General features: G+C 48.9%; 1 protein-coding gene across 1 annotated transcript in view; it reads left to right on the top strand.

Annotated features, from left to right (window-relative positions):
• Positions 1-4,808: 4,808 nt before the first annotated feature.
• The window catches only part of LOC311329628 (zinc finger SWIM domain-containing protein 6-like), a gene marked incomplete at both ends in the record, with an annotated part of 41,051 nt that continues 28,501 nt past the window's right edge, over positions 4,809-17,358 (top strand). Inside the window, one exon of the mRNA XM_084461512.1 lies at positions 4,809-5,235. Within this exon, the coding sequence (XP_084317638.1) occupies positions 4,809-5,235 (427 nt within the window). The remainder of the gene's footprint in view (positions 5,236-17,358) is intronic.

Genomic DNA, 17,358 nt, shown 5'->3' with positions numbered 1-17,358 from the left:
TTTATGCTGTGTTGAAATCGTATTGCTGCTACTACAAATAAAGCTTTGATTGATTGATTGATTGATTGACTACAGTATGTTGTGTGTTTGAACGATGCTTATGTTGTTTGAAATGGTGTTACTGTTGATGGATGCTACTTGAAACTTTGCGGCTGTCTGGGCCAGGGCTCCTTCGTAAAAGAGAAATAAAGGTTAAATGAAAATAAAAAAATAAAAAATAAACGTGCAAATGTGTGTATACTGTACATTTCCTCAAGCGTGTATTTCCATGCATGGCTGGGTGAGCAGGTGGCAGCAGACGTCTGAACATGCAAATTCAGTGATGATGCATCCAGCAGGACCACAGAGGAAAATGTTCTTGAAGATTCTGCCAATCGAGCTCTGAGATGCGCCGGAGGTGGAGAGGGAGAGGTGCGAGAAATGCTAATATGCTAATGTCTTCTCTTCCAGCAGAATATTCAAACAGTCCACATCCTCTGTGTCAAGGTAAGGGGGACACGGTGGAGAAAACAGATCTGGACCCAAACGCACGGTGTTGAGTGTAAAAGAGGAAGTATGTGAGGTCAACTTTACCCTCCCACGCCTTGTTAGTACTGGGTGCCCTCTCAGAGGCTGACGACAGAGGGAGGGACACAGAAACAGAAAACGAGAGAAGGAAGTATTCTGTGGGAATCTACTGAAAATCTTCCAGGAAACAAAAGAAAGCTTGGTGGCAGGGGAGAGGAGGGGAGAGGGGAGGAGGGGAGAGGGGAGGAGAGGAGGGGAGAGAGGAGGAGAGGAGGGGAAAGAGGAGGAGGAGAGAGGAGGAGAGGAGGGGAGAGAGAAGGAGAGGGAAGGAGAGGAGAGAGGAGGGGAGAGAGGAGGAGAGGGGAGGAGAGGAGGGGAGAGAGGAGGAGAGGAGGGGAGGGGAAAGAGGAGGAGGGGAGGAGGAGAGAGAGGAGGAGAGGGGAGGAGAGGAGGGGGGAGAGGAGGGGAGTGAGAAGGAGAGGAGGGGAGAGGAGGAGAGGGGAGGAGAGGAGGGGAAAGAGGCGGAGAGGGGAGGAGAGGAGGGAGGAGAGGAGGGGAGTGAGGAGGAGAGGAGAGAGGCAAGGATGTGCCAGTGGACTGCTTTCTGTTCTGTGCGTCTTAGACACAAACAAATCACTTAGGCACACTCACACACAGGCTGGTCCTCACTTCTGAGACACTAACGCATCAATCATCAACCGTTCCCGTGGCGACGCCTCTTCCAGGCCCTCATCACACACAGACACTTCACTGTAAAAGCTCTCACACCTCCCTGTCGCCCCTCCCTTATCCCCTCTCTCTTCACCTCCCTGTCGCCCTTCCCTCATCCCCTCTCTCTTCACCTCCCTGTCGTCCCTCCCTCATCCCCTCTCTCTTCACCTCCCTGTCGCCCCTCCCTCATCCCCTCTCTCTTCACCTCCCTGTCGCCCTTCCCTCATCCCCTCTCTTCACCTCCCTGTCGCCCTTCCCTCATCCCCTCTCTTCACCTCCCTGTCGCCCCTCCCTCATCCCCTCTCTCTTCACCTCCCTGTCGCCCCTCCCTCATCCCCTCTCTCTTCACCTCCCTGTCGCCCCTCCCTCATCCCCTCTCTTCACCTCCCTGTCGCCCCTCTCTCATCCTCTCTTCCTTCACCTCCCTGTCGCCCCTCCCTCATCCTCTCTTCCTTCACCTCCCTTTCCCCCTTCCCCTCGTTCTATCCTCACTTCTCGCCTCTCTCTCCCTCCTTTCGTTATGTCTCATTTCGCTTTCTCCCCCCCCACACCCCACCACCCACAGCGCCATCCCCCCATCTTCTTACCTCTTTCTCCTCATCCTCCTCCCCTCTTCTCTCTCCCTCCTCTTCCTCGAGAGTAGCGTTTAGTGATTAATGCGAGTTTTAATTGTCATGCTCACTTTTATGCTCATTAAAGTGTATTATGCAGCAGTTAGGGTATTAAAGTTCAGCAAGGAAATTTCATGCATACTGATGAGGATGCAAATGAGCCCGGTATAAAATCCCTGGGTGTGTGCTTCTGTGTGTGTGTGTTTACATGAGTGTGTGTGTGTGTGTGTGTTTACATGAGTGTGTGTGTGTGCGCATGTTTACATGAGTGTGTGTGTGAGATGCTCAGGAGCCAGCAGGGGTGTCATTCGTTATCACCCGCTGGAGCCGTCTTAGCCAAGCGGAGATGAGAGGAGTCCAGCAGCTAGAGAAACCATCTTAACTCAGACTCACAGTATCCTCCATGGCTGTGTGGCTGAAAGCACTGATATGCTCCATAGAAAGACCTGTACAGGCTTTTATTCAATAGGGGTGCAATATTGTCAGGTAGAGATAGACACCGAATCAACCGTCGGTTAAACTCAAGGATTTTTGGACAATAATGTCGATTTCAATTACTTATTTGACACTGGAGGGGAATCCACTGGAAATGTGGTGAAAATGTTGAAAGGAAATGCTATATTTATTGAGATTTAAGAACCAAATAAGTGATTAATTGGAAGACTACAATGAAACTTGAACAGCTGCGAAAGGGAAGTGTCGTTTTTGAGAACAATGCACCACTAATACAGATAAGATCCATATTTTTTCTCATTGTTCATTGTGAATCAATTGGATTGGAGCCGGGATTGTGCCACTCACTCCCATACGGCAGGCTATGTGTGTCTCTGAGGGGTCTGCGGCATATTGTATGTGCGTTTGCGAACTGTGAATTTGCACATGCTGATGAGTCTGTATGAACTGATACGCGTGTGTGTGTGCATGTGTGTGTGTGTGTGTGTGTGCGTGCATGCCTGCGTGCATCTGAAGTGCGGTGTGTGTTTCCCCTGCCCACCTGCTGTTGCTCTCACGCTGGGAGAATAGGCTCAGTCATTACAGTGCTTCCACTGCTCTGTCTGCAGGGTAAAAAGACACAATAGAACAGATATTCAAGCAGGGGGCCCACATCCCTCACCCAGCATGGTGTCACTGTGCTACAGAATGAGGAAACTCGTGGGAGTGTGACACCAGCGGCAGGTGGGACAGTAACTGTACGTGACTGAGATCATTGAGTGATTGGGGGGTAAATTCATTAGAATGGCAAATCTTGTCTGGAGTTTCACAATATTTCTCCGGGGAGGCACTGATAGCTGGTATGTGGGTAATTCGAAAGTACTTCTTTTTTTTTTTGAAAGACATACAGTTTCACTCATTTTGCATGGAAGTACAATGATACATGGGAGGGAGGTAATAACAGATATGATCAAACAGAGGGAACAGACCAATAGACAGAAACAGAGGTAGGCTATGCCGACAGGACACTGCTGATGTAGCCAGCTGCTGTCGTTTGAATGCTGCCAGACTCTTTTCAGATGTAGGCTATTTGTTTTTGGCCAAGGCTGCTGAGAGCCTTTGATCAATTATCCCTGTTATGGAAGCAGTAACCCATGGCGATGCTTTTGAGGTTCAGCTCAACCCTCACACACTCCAACCAAGGTCAGCGATGCATTTGGGGAAATGTCGGCCTCCGAAGTGGAAGTGAAGAAAGGTGATAGGATAATTCAATAACAGAAAGTGTGAACGTGGTAACTATAGCAACAACAACAACAACAAAGAAATGCAGACATGTCTGATAAGCCTGACTTTGTCCAAAGATTACAACACCCCCGTTTCAGTTGCAATTAGTTACATCACATTTCCAATCAATTAAGCTTGCCTTTGGGCTGAAACACTGGTGAGACTCCCTCGTTAGATTAGATTAACTCTCTCCCCTCTCTCTCACTCTCTCCCCTCTCTCTCATTCTCTCCCCTCTCTCTCATTCTCTCTAAGGTGATTCTGCTCAGCCGGAAGCTATTCTCGCTCACTCTCCAACACACTGACGTTCTCACCATAGTAAGCCTACTGTTAATGTTATTATTAGTGTAACTAACCCAAAATCTAAATATAAGTTGGCCTATAATTGCTTGACAGAGCTTTCATATGTCTGTTGCAAGAGCTTTAACTTGAATAGCCTCATCTCAATGACACATAGCACAGTCATTTTTGTTCAGAGTGAAACCCATGGACCTTTTGTATCTCTTGTTGGCTTAAACAGATCGAAGCTTGCTTTATGTAAACATATAGGCTAAAAGATAAAAGGGAGTGCAGACATGTTATTCCATAAGTAGACTTATAGGAAAACTAAACTAACTAAAAATCGAACTAAATTCACAACGCCTTATATTGGTAACTTTAAATGCCCCTTCGGACCCATGCGCCAGACCCATAATACAACCACCTAGTTCCGATACACATTCCTCTGGAACTCTAACGTCACAGGGGGCGTCACCATTGCCTCCGCCCACACTCCACGAGGCCCCATCAATGACATTTACATTGAAATAGCGGCCCACCCCGCTTTCAACCTCCAGACACCCTGGTTTGTTATTTTCTGCCACCCAAGCAAACCACTGAACTAGATATATTCTACTCTGTACATTCGCGATTAGAGAATATCAACGAACAGCCAACGATTGCGCTTACTAGAAATGACTAACAAAATCGTTTCCCGTCAAATCCCAAGCTCCTCCTTTTAAAACGTGGTCCCACAAAGAATTTGCCAACCTTCGGAAATCCCGCCTCCTATTCCCTTTTAGAACAGCTAGACCGAGAAGCCACGCCCCGTTCTTAATTTGTCAACAAAGGGGTTTGACAACACGTGTGGAGTCCCGCCCCGTATTTCCATATAAGGTATATTTGCCCATACACGGCGAACAATCGATTGAGTGTAACCTTTTCCCTTCCTTATCCCGTTTATATGGTACGTTGGCCTCCGCTGTCGATGTTAAAGCAGTGCTATCATGGCGGAGCGCGTTCAGCAGCCCCCAGCCAAGCGGCTCTGCTGTAGACCGGGTTATAATTCAACCTGTAGACAGGGCCAACGGGCCGGGGGACCGTTATGTGGAGGTTCAGGTACGGCCCAAAGCGGGTCGAGCAAAACCCAGAGCCCGGAATCTCTTTTGGACATCGCGGCCAGGAAAGTAGCGGAGAAGTGGCCGTTTCAAAGGGTAGAGGAGCGCTTCGAACGGATCCCGGAGCCTGTACAAAGGCGGATCGTTTACTGGTCTTTCCCCAGGAGCGAACGGGAGATCTGCATGTACTCTTCGTTCAATACTGGGGGAGAAGAGAATGGAGCTACCGGGGAGAATAGTGACGAGACGCGGCTGCCTTTCCGACGAGGCATCGCATTGCTGGAGAGTGGTTGTGTGGATAACGTACTACAAGTCGGTGAGTGGACGGACCAAAATAAATGGAAAATATTTGTATTTCTTCATTTTCAAAGTTAATTCGGACACCTAAAGAATAACGCGTATATTCCCAGCCATTACGGCACAGATAAATGAATAAGGAAGTCTGACTAGGTTTCAACAAAGGATGGAATAGGCGTCTATTGGGGGAAGCCTACAAGGGGGGCTTTAAATTTCCGAGCTGCGTTCATGTGTCCTTTGACTAGTCGATTTAGAGACTAGTAATATTCAATAATGAAATTGCACACCGCAGTAAGAATCGTTAGTTATGCTTATTTTGCGTCAGGTCGATAGATACGTCGACGTGTGTGACAAATAGTTTACTCTGTATGTCGACAGGACATTTTTGCCTAAGTGAAAAATAACCATTAGCCTACGGAAGTAGACTAGGGTTTCTGACAATAGACTACTTGACTAGTCTACAAACATGGCTTATTTGTGCTTACCCACCCTAAGTCCTCTCATACTTTGAACCGAAAAAGAGCGAGCTTTTCTGGGCTGTGTCGAAAATAGAATTTCAGGGCTGCGGCTTGTCGGCTCTGTTTATTTTCCGTAGTCTACTGAAAGGCATGGGGGAGGTTTCTGGCGGAGAGAGAGCTGCGTCTCCCTGCTGAACTGACAGTTCCCTCTATCTAGGCTACATGGCAACCTCTCCCTCCACTGGAATATAGTCTAGTTTTCATACAATCAGATGAATATCTATCCGACTGGATGCGAAACTCTTTTTTCTGGTTTTGGAGCAAGCTGGTTGAGCTTGTAGCCTATTTACCGAGTGCGCATATCAAATAGCCGTGAGACATTGCTATTGAAGGCATGGTACTTTGTTCCCATTTTCATGTTCATTTGTGTCTTTTCAGCTTTCTGTCACCCTCCAAAAGGAAGGCAGACAAAAGCGCCTTTTTATTCCCTTTCACTGCTTGTTAAATAGGAGAGATTTGGAAAGGAGAGAGAGAGGAAGGGCGATTTAAAGCCACAGCCACAATTTTAAACGGCCCTTGATTTGCACACATTTGCTGCTAATTGGTTCAAGTTTGTTTTTAATCTGAGACATTATCGGACTGATAAAACAGGACATGGCAGAGATGTCGTCCCCATGTCTAGGCTGCTTCCAGCACACTACAGCAGTCTGTCTTCAGAGGAACACATGGCCATAGCCTACTTTACTCACAAGGTCCCTAGCCTACCTGGGTTATTTGGCATCCATTGGGGCTTGGGTTTTTGAGGCTCCTAGTCCCCCGCCTTTGGAAAGTGTTCAGGATTTTAATCTCATTACCCTGCATGGTTAATTTGAATTGTAATGCAATCTGCAAACACAATTTTCTGCATAGCCATTCCCCCCTCCTCCTCCAAACACTGTGGGTTCAGCAGTGGTTAGTCTGGGCTTGGTGCCCTCGCTGAGAGCCTCACAGGCTCCAGGCGGCTCAGTGACACACACACACACACACACACACACACACACACACACACACACACACTGGTGTGTTTATCCTGTCAATAGGTTCGAGTGGTGTATCTTCTCTGATCACGCTGGGTAAGGGATTCCAGAGACGCTGTCTGTTTCCCACAAGGCCGAGGGGCAGATATCGCTCTGCTGCTTTCTGGTGGCAAAGAGGAGCACGTCTCTTTTCCTCTATGTGTATACCTGTTTGCGTGTGTGTGCGTGTGTGTGTGTGTGTGCTTGTGTGTGTGCGTGAGTAAGAGAAAGAGGAGGAATGTGTGAGTGCACATAGGGCTCAATCTGCATGCCTGCGATGTGGAATGACAGCAGTGCACACACACACACACACCGAGGAGGGGAGGGTTTCTTGGCTGATTGCACCCCAGCCTGGAATTTGCTGGAAAAATGGAGCCAAGCAGTGATAAATAAAAGATGCAATCTTCCTGCTCAGTCTGTTCTCGTGAGGGGGGGCGGGGGGTGTCTCAGCAGACCTGGAGGAAAATAGTTAGGATACACACTGGAACTGTTTGGCACACATTCACACAACCTTCATGCATGGTAACACACAGTGGTAAGAGCACGAGAAAATGCACGCTAACTTTAATACCGGACGTCGTAGCCTGACTGGTTGTGTTGACACACCTAAACTAGCCTATACTGGTTTTGCACTTTGATTCCAATGACAGTGAAGACAATAAATTGTGTAATGATACAGCCTGATATAGCCCAAAAGCATTAGGTTGTAATATACATTAGGAAGACTAGTGCACATTTTTCAATAACCTCCGTGTGTCATATTCATTGATTTACTTGTAAGCGAACACCCGTAGGGTTATAGCACGGCCGGCCCCAGAGTCAAGTTCAGGGCCGCCCCCTCTCCTTCACCCAGTGCACCCTCTTCTGTGCCAGAGCCCGTGGACAGTTGGTTTCCATATGGTCCTTCTTTATCAGGTCACAAGGTCATTCAAACGGTTATTTTATTAGTTTGGCATGTTGTCTGTTATTGATGGGAAAACTGGATCTGCCTCTTCCCCTTTCTCCTCCTCCTCCTCCTCTTCCTCCATCTGCCGCTGAGCCGGGACTTTGGAGGATTTCAGGATGTGCTCCGGGGGTGAGGAGGGAATCTGTTCTCCTCCTGGTTCTGATTATCAGATTAAAGGGTTGGGCCTCTATCGAGGTCCCTCATTTTATAATGCTGACGTAAGAGGCGGTGGGATCCAGCAGCGGTCAGGGGGCCCAGGACAGATCGCCCCGGCTAGCCCAGCTGGTAGAGCGCAAGCCGTCGGTTTGACCCCGATGTCGGGCGCGGATCTTACGCAATGTCCCTCTGGCATCGATAAAGTACCGGTCTGTCTGTCCGTCTGTCTGTACGTCTGTCTGTACGTCTGTCTATCCGTTTCTGTCGTTAAGCTGGGGGAATGAGAGCGTCGCGGCTCGCTACGGCAAAATATGCGTGGGAGGCAGGCTGTCATCAGCCAGAGAGCGGTTTGTTTGTTTGTTTGTTTGTGTAATCCCAGCATTTAGGTAAGGCCGAGCTGATCTCTGTTATTCTCCTGCCCTACGCACTGCCAGTCAAGCATAACCGTAGCGCATGGCGCCATTTTAGGGATAGAGATGCCATTTCTGGGTGGAGGCAGGCCGGCTGGATGTAATGTGTGCTCTAGACTGTCTCATCTGATTGACTTCATACGGATCTTGAAAAAAGTGGACAGGTGAAAGGCAGGCGGCAGCCAAAGATGGGGCCCATCCGCCTGATTGCTTTCACCTGTCCATCCTCTTCAGATCAGTGCATGGAAGGCGATGCGTGTGTGTGCGTGCGCGCGTGTGTGCTTGTATGTGTGTGTGTGTGTGAGAGAGAGAGTGTAAAGCCTAGGTTATACTCCCAAACGGAAGCGTACACCGACAGCTGTGGACACCACGGACGCGTAGGGGGGGTCTGTTTATACCCCCTCTTCAGTCCGCTTGGAGGACGCGTCAGTTGGTGCTCTCACAGCGCAGAGGGCGCGCGGAAAAAACGGGGGAGGCACACCGACGTCCGCAGGGAGCCGACGCGTACAGCTTCAGACGATGACATTTACGCCACGGGACCCTAGCGGACCCTCGGGGACCCACGGATGCGGAAAGTGTCCCCAGGGGCGTAGCGTGTGTGTGTGTGTGATCATTGTGAATCAGCTGTACCAGAGCCTTAGTTCATCACCAAGCTAATAATATCCTGCTTGCCAAGTCATAATAAAACCACTGCATCTGGGTGTCTTGAGGCCATTTCCTCTTTTAGAATTTCTTTCTTATCATTTATTAATGTTGGCCTAAAGCTAGCCGGTCCTAAGCTATTTCTGTACATCTCCATGCAAAGGGTATATCCTTAGAAGCGCGCCTGTCACTAATTCACTATCGTCATATAGGATACAACAAAGGAATCTTTGGAGTGCACTAGTAATGTTGATAACACAGATGACCTGGGTCACGGCTGATGTCACTTTAGAGTCTCTCCAGGCGATACCAGCTAGCTAAACGGCAGGCATGCGCAGACATTTCTGACATTTCGTACACAGAAGTGCAGAATTTAAGACTTGGCACTTAAATGTGGCACAGGCGTGCTGCTCGGGGAATGCTGGGACAGCGCTGAGGTAAGGAGAGCTGGCGGACTCGTTAGTCCGGGCCGAGCCTCCACCGGCGCCGGTCCCCCCGGGCCGGACCGGGCCACGACCGCGCCGGCGTTCTCCGGAAGGTTACGATCGGTACGCAAGACAGCGAATGCGTGTCCTCAATCCCTCAAATCATATCTATTTATACAGTAGCGCATTTCATACACAGAGGCAACACAATGTGCTTTACACTGAGGGGGGGGGGGGCATACATGAATACTGATCCTGCCACTAATTTCCCAGAGGGAAGCAAAACCACAACAACAACAACACAAACGACAACAACCGTTCACCTATTTGGGCCAAGAACTGTAAAAATCTGTCCCTCGACTGACTTTTGATGCCCCCTCCCTCGCTGCATCCCCCCTCCCACACTGCATCCCCCCGGTGGAGTGTTGTGAGTGAGCCCTGGTCCTGGCATGACTATGGCAGAGTGTCACCACACAGTGAAATCTCACCGTGCCTCCTAAGATCCCCCCGTAGGACTTTGATGCCTGCCTGCCACGACGAGAATAATCCCCTCTCCCCGCCTGGGCCACACCGGCCCGCAGAATCCACAAACAAGGCTCCCGTACTCGTATGGTACAGGTCTCGCATGGTTTAGTCAGGAACTCCCAACTACCACCGTTTATAAGGCCACACGGCATTTGGACTTAAATATTACATTGGATTTCCTCGCTGCAGTAGAATACGTGGCAACCTGATTTGAGCACAGGGAAGCGTTTATCCAGAGTCTATTAAGGATGGCACTTACTTCTGAACAGTCCCGCGTAGTACTTTAGGCCAGCGGAAATAAAAACACAAGTCAAGTTTCCCGAAGAAAGCTCCCCCACCCAAGTTTAATAAATTCACCTTTCCAAGCTATCGTTCAAACGCTCTGTGCACTGCAGGCTGTTATATGTCCGAGAGGCAGATTTAAGGAGACCGAGTCACATGTTGAGCTACAGCATGAAACAGACCTAGAGCATGAATAACCATTGCACTGAATAAACACACAAATGCACGCACACACACACACACACGCACACACACGCACACACACACACAATCTTCTATTGTGTCCCCAAACCGATATTCCCTTCTCTCTCTTGTATAACTATCATTGCATCCTCCTGATGAGTAATCAGTAGCTAAGTGCTTCAGTGTGAACGCTCTCAACCCCACGGTCAAGAAACCAGACGTTCCACCTCAGACACGGTGAACAGTGCCTCTGCTCACAGATAGAACCTGGATCTTTGCATGGAACACACACTATAGCATAATCTATTTTTCATGAATATCTGTATTTAATTATTCAAACAAGCAGTTGAACATTTGTAATCATGTGAAAACCATGTAGTGGCTTATTGGTAAAGTGCTAAGGTCTGAGGCAAGTCACTGTCAACTGTCACAGCGAGACCTGTTGGGTGAAATCCATGTCCGATCGTTTGATGTTGAGAACCAGATAATAGGATAATAAGCAGCCTTGTGTGCTGATACATGTCTGTTACTAGACATGTTCCAGGAGAACAGATTGGCTGTGGACTGGTGTGCGTGCACACACGCGCACACACACACACACACACACACACACACACACACGCGCGCGCGCGCACACACACACACACACACACACACACACACACACACACACACACACACACACACACACAGACCCATACATATGTACAGAGACATATCCACACATACAGTACAGAGACGCATAAAGAGACACATGCACACATGCAGACACATACAGTACAGAGACACATAAAGAGACACATGCACACATGCAGACACACACATACAGAGAGACACACACACACACACACATGCACACATACAGAGACACACACACACACACAGAGACATGCAGTACACACACATACACAGACACTGGAGTGCATATGAACCCAGAGGCATTACTACATTTATGCTACGATGCGGATTAATATAGCAGCTATCTCCCCTGCAATATTTTGTCCCACCAATCGAAGCGCAGCCACTGAATGATGGTGGGTACACACACACACACACACACACACACACACATACACACACAGGCTGTGGTTTGCTGATTCTTTCCTTTGCTGCTGTTTGTCAACATTAATAGTGAATGCAATGGGGGTTCGATATGTTTCTTCCCTGCGTGATCAATTTTTATTGGAGCTGCGGTATTCCTATGCAGCGAACCAGTACGAAACTGCACCAGAAACAACGGGCGCTCTATAGCCTACCAGGCTATATGGAAACATGGATCTACACTGGAATGTGAACTATTCTATCGTCATTAGAGCTCTAATTTAACCATATGATATGAACAGCTGTATTCAGTCATCTGAAGTTTATCCCGACCCCGGCCGGTCTGGAGATCTTTTTTGGAGTTTAGCTCGGCAGGGAGGATTTGCTCCTCGCGTCGTGTCTTCTGTCCCGCCTGTAAAGCCCGTCTAGTTTCCCTGTAAAGCCTGTCTAGTTTCCTTGTAAAGCCCGTCTAGTTTCCTTGTAAAGCCCGTCTAGTTTTCCTGTAAAGCACGTCTAGTTTCCCTGTAAAGCACGTCTAGTTTCCCTGTAAAGCCTGTCTAGTTTCCTTGTAAAGCCCGTCTAGTTTCCCTGTAAAGCCCGTCTAGTTTCCCTGTAAAGCCCGTCTAGTTTCCCTGTAAAGCACGTCTAGGTTCCCTGTAAAGCACGTCTAGTTTCCCTGTAAAGCCCGTCTAGTTTCCCTGTATAGCACGTCTAGTTTCCCTGTATAGCACGTCTAGTTTCCCTGTATAGCACGTCTAGTTTCCCTGTAAAGCACGTCTAGGTTCCCTGTATAGCACGTCTAGTTTCCCTGTATAGCCCGTCTAGTTTCCCTGTAAAGCACGTCTAGGTTCCCTGTAAAGCACGTCTAGTTTCCCTGTATAGCAAGTCTAGTTTCCCTGTATAGCAAGTCTAGTTTCCCTGTAAAGCACGTCTAGTTTCCCTGTAAAGCACGTCTAGTTTCCCTGTAAAGCACGTCTAGTTTCCCTGTAAAGCACGTCTAGGTTCCCTGTAAAGCACGTCTAGTTTCCCTGTATAGCAAGTCTAGTTTCCCTGTAAAGCACGTCTAGTTTCCCTGTAAAGCACGTCTAGGTTCCCTGTAAAGCACGTCTAGTTTCCCTGTATAGCAAGTCTAGTTTCCCTGTATAGCAAGTCTAGTTTCCCTGTAAAGCACGTCTAGTTTCCCTGTAAAGCACGTCTAGTTTCCCTGTAAAGCACGTCTAGTTTCCCTGTAAAGCACGTCTAGTTTCCCTGTAAAGCACGTCTAGTTTCCCTGTATAGCAAGTCTAGTTTCCCTGTAAAGCACGTCTAGTTTCCCTGTAAAGCACGTCTAGTTTCCCTGTAAAGACCGTCTAGTTTCCCTGTAAAGCACGTCTAGTTTCCCTGTATAGCACGTCTAGTTTCCCTGTAAAGCACGTCTAGTTTCCCTGTTGTTGCTGCTCTCGTGTCTTGGAATCCTGCCCGTGTGTTTTCCAGGTCAGTGTCAGGCTCTCCGCGGAATGTGACTGAACCTCCCTCCCCCCCTCTGCTGAGGAACTAGGGCCGCCCCCTTCCTCGGGAAGGAAGGAAAACGAAGGCCTAACCTACTGTATATCTCTGAAGAGAGCCAGTAGCCGTGTGTGTGTGTGAGTGCGCGTGGGTTGTCTGTGGGTTAATATTCGGTTGATCTCCCACCTCGGACCTGCGGGGTCGTTTCCCCCCCCCCCCTCTCTCCGTCTGTCTCCGTCCGCCCCCTCCCTGTCCCGCCCTCATGGGCCCCCGGCGCTGGGAGGAGGGGGTGGAGAGACGCGGGCTCGCCTCGATCCGGGCCTCTGCTGGATTAGTTTCTGTCATTTCTATCGCACACACACTCCTCCCACCTGTATCAACACACGCACGCAGTACGCGCATACACATGCATACACACGCTTACACACGCGTGTACGGGGGAGAACAGGCTATACCGCGTGTAACAGAGGCCGAAAAAAAAACGACACGAAAAAGCAAACGTTTTTTTTAACTCTCACGGTTGAAGCGCTCCGATGTTAGTGCGCTGCTACACGCGCCGCCGTGCCAAGTTACGCTACGGCGTTTGTCGTAGCTTGCTCGAAATGGTGTAACTTTGTGTTGTAATAGCTGTAATAGCTAAGTAAACACTACCTAAACCCAGTGGACCCCTGGATAGAGTGGTCCCGTCTGGGAAAGGGGTTAGTCATCCCCCAAAGAGCTCTCAGCAAGTCAAAGCCTGCTGCTCTCCGAGGGGAATGGAGAACACTGGGCCCAGGGAACGCTCTCAGAGGAGGCCCCTTCAGAACTCCGCAGCCTGGAACTATGAAAACCTGGAACCGGAATCCCGCGCGCCTGCCGAGAACATTCCACACACAGCGACACACTATTTACGCACAGAAGGAGCATTCTAGAAGCGCGAGGGAGGGAACGGGTCAAAGCGAGAGCAGGGGGGGGGAGGCCTGTGTGAGTGGAGCAGCCTGCTGCCCTGGCCTGCCCGGAGTGTTAATCAGAAGATGCTATAGTTACCTTTTAATGGGAACTTAAAGGTGCCATCCATCAGGGGTCCGTTACTACAGGCCACTACTGCAGCCTCCCTAATGAAGACAGAGAGACTTAATCTCCTCTTCCCACCTCCCCTCTCCTCTCCTCCTCCATCTCCTCCCCTCTCCTCTCCTCCTCCATCTCCTCCTCTCCTCTCCTCTCCTCTCTTTTATATCTCCTCGTTGTAGCGTTTATCTTGCTCTGTGGCCGTGTGTGTTGTACCTGTTCTCTGGGCCTGATAACACTGAGCACTGTGTCCCAGTCTCTTTACATAGAAGCCAGTGCTGTCGGGCCTGTGGAGAGAGACCTGATGGCTGTCTTAATTTAGCCAAACTCACAGGAGAGGGCAGGGCGCGGCGTGTGTGTGTGTGTGTGCGTGAAGGCCCACATTATGTGAACTCTGTGACCGTGGATGTGAATACCCACGTGCGTAGTCCCCCCAGTCACCTATAATCAGCCACTTCCTGCTTCCTGCTTCGGCTGGCTCCTCTGGGATCTCCTCTCTGGGTTTAGTTTCCTCCTCTCCTCTCCTTCTCCTATCCCCCTCACCTTATCCGCCCCACTCTCTCTCTCTCTCTCTCTCTCTCTCTCTCTGTCTCTCTCTCTCTGTCTCTCCCTCTCTCTCTCTCTCTCTCTCTCTCTCCGTCCTCTCTCTCTCGTTGCGTCACTCTCACAAATTGCCTTGTTCTCTTCATCCGGCCCTTTGAGGGGCTCCTCTGTGGTGGTTACCATGACGCCCGCCCTCCCGGCCTCCCACCTACCCGGCCCCAGTCAAGGTCCCAGATCACACAAGCATACTACTCACACACAAGCATACTACTCACACACAAGCATACTACTCACACACAAGCATACTACTCACACACAAGCATGCTACTCACACACAAGCATACTACTCACACACAAGCATACTACTCACACACAAGCATACTACTCACACACGAGTACTACTCACACACAAGAGTACTACTCACACACAAGCATACTACTCACACACAAGCATACTACTCACACACGAGTACTACTCACACACAAGCATACTACTCACACACAAGCATACTACTCACACACAAGCATACTACTCACACACGAGTACTACTCACACACAAGCATACTACTCACACACACAAGTACTACTCACACAAGCATTTTACTCACACACAAGAGTACTACTCGCACACAAGCGTACTACTCACACACAAGTACTACTCACACAAGCATTTTACTCACACACAAGAGTACTAATCGCACACAAGCGTACTACTCACACACAAGTACTACTCACACAAGCATTTTACTCACACACAAGAGTACTACTCGCACACAAGCGTACTACTCACACACAAGTACTACTCACACAAGCATTTTACTCACACACAAGAGTACTACTCGCACACAAGCGTACTACTCATACACGAGTACTACTCGCATACAAACATACTACTCACACACAAGCATTCTTCTTACACACAAGCATTCTACTCACACACAAGCATACTACTCACACACAAGCATACTACTCACACACAAGCATACTACTCACACACAAGCGTACTACTCACACACAAGCGTACTACTCACACACAAGCATACTACTCACACACAAGCATACTACTCACACACAAGAGTACTACTCACACACAAGCATTCTACTCACACACAAGCATTCTACTCATACACAAGCATACTACTCACATACTTGCATACTACTCACACACAAGTACTACTCACATACTAGCATACTACTCACAAACATACTACTCACACACAAGCATACTACTCACAAACACACAAGCATACTATCACACAAGAATACTACTCACACACAACAAGAATACTGTACTACTCACACACAACAAGCATACTACTCACTCACAGGTGGCGGGTGTAATCAGATAGCCTTCATATGGAGAACAAATACACATGCCTACACGCACAGTTACACTGTTAACACTCACCCTGTCCCCCTCTAGGGCATACAGGCTCACACAGGCCCTACCAGTCCTGTTAGTCTCGCCCTCACACCCCGTAGAGGTGTGTGTGGGGGGGGTGTGTAGAGGTGCGTGTGTATGGGGGTGTGTGTATTTGTGCACAGGGATTTGGGTGTATAACCTGTTGTCCCACTGCTTAATGTCTCCTAAAGATGACACAATGGAAAAACCAGAGAGGGAATTCCTGGATGGAAGCCGGAGAGGAGTGGGCCTATTAGCTCTGCGATGTGGACGTGTGTACTTTGTGATGTGGACGTGTGTACTTTGTGATGTGGACGCGTGTACTTTGGGATGTGGACGTGTGTACTTTGTGATGTGGACGCGTGTACTTTGTGATGTGGACGTGTGTACTTTGTGATGTGGACGTGTGTACTTTGTGATGTGGACGCGTGTACTTTGGGATGTGGACGTGTATACTTTGTGATGTGGAAGTGTGTACTTTGTGATGTGGACGTGTGTACTTTGTGATGTGGACGTGTGTACTTTGTGATGTGGACGTGTGTACTTTGTGATGTGGACGCGTGTACTTTGTGATGTGGACGTGTGTACTTTGTGATGTGGACGTGTGTACTACTGATGTGAGGCCTCTGTTCTGAGAGTTCTGACTGTTCTGAATGTTCTCAGTGTTCTTGATCATGTGGACGCGTCCTGTCATCCAGGCCTCTTCTGAGTGTTCTGAGTGTTCTTTGTGATGTGGACGTGTCCACACAGGCCTCTGTTCTCAGGGTTCTTTGTGATGCAGACTAGTGATGTGACGTTCGCCAACGATACGATTCTTTCGAGCGGCTCTCAGGTGCGAACCAAGGGAACCGAGTCGTACTTGAGAGAGATTCTTTTTGTCATTGTGCCCAAATTTTCACTGGCTGCCGCATGTTACCTGACGCGCCAGATGGTTTGTGTGAGAAACAGAATGTGAGCATGTGATCAAATTCAAAGTCATAAATTCACTGACAAAGCAGAGGGATATGACATCACCTTGTGTAATGTTTACAATGCAGATCATCGACGTCTGGTATTTGTACACTTCTATTCTACGTTTCTACTACTAAAACGAAGTGTGGAGAGTTACTTATCGACTAGGCGAGACTGGGTCTGGTAGTATTCGCATAATTTAGTGCTGCTAAACCTAGTCCACACACGCTAAATTGAATTATATTGGTGGGAAGTTTGAACCTTACCCTACCATACGGATTATTCTGCACCCTTAAAAAAAAAGAAGAAGAACAACAAAGAACGAACTGAAAAGTTCTTTGGAACTTTTCTCTCGGGAAAAGGAACGAAGGCGTAAAATCCGTCTCCCTTCAAAGAGCCGCGATTCCCATCGCCGGTGCGGACGCCTCCGTCACGCCCGGCACTCCGAGCGTCGCAGCGGAGAAGAGGAGAGGACGGGAAACGGGAGAGGAGGGAGGACAGAACAGAGGGAACGCTGAGTAAAGCAGAGAGGAAGTGCTGAGTTGGCCCGCTGTCAGAGAACAGGCAAGCAGGGTGTTACCCTGTGGCCC

The sequence above is a fragment of the Borostomias antarcticus genome (assembly GCF_949987555.1).
Source record: "Borostomias antarcticus genome assembly, chromosome: 2".
NCBI lineage: Eukaryota > Metazoa > Chordata > Actinopteri > Stomiiformes > Stomiidae > Borostomias > Borostomias antarcticus.
This window is presented reverse-complemented; position numbering and strand designations above follow the sequence as displayed.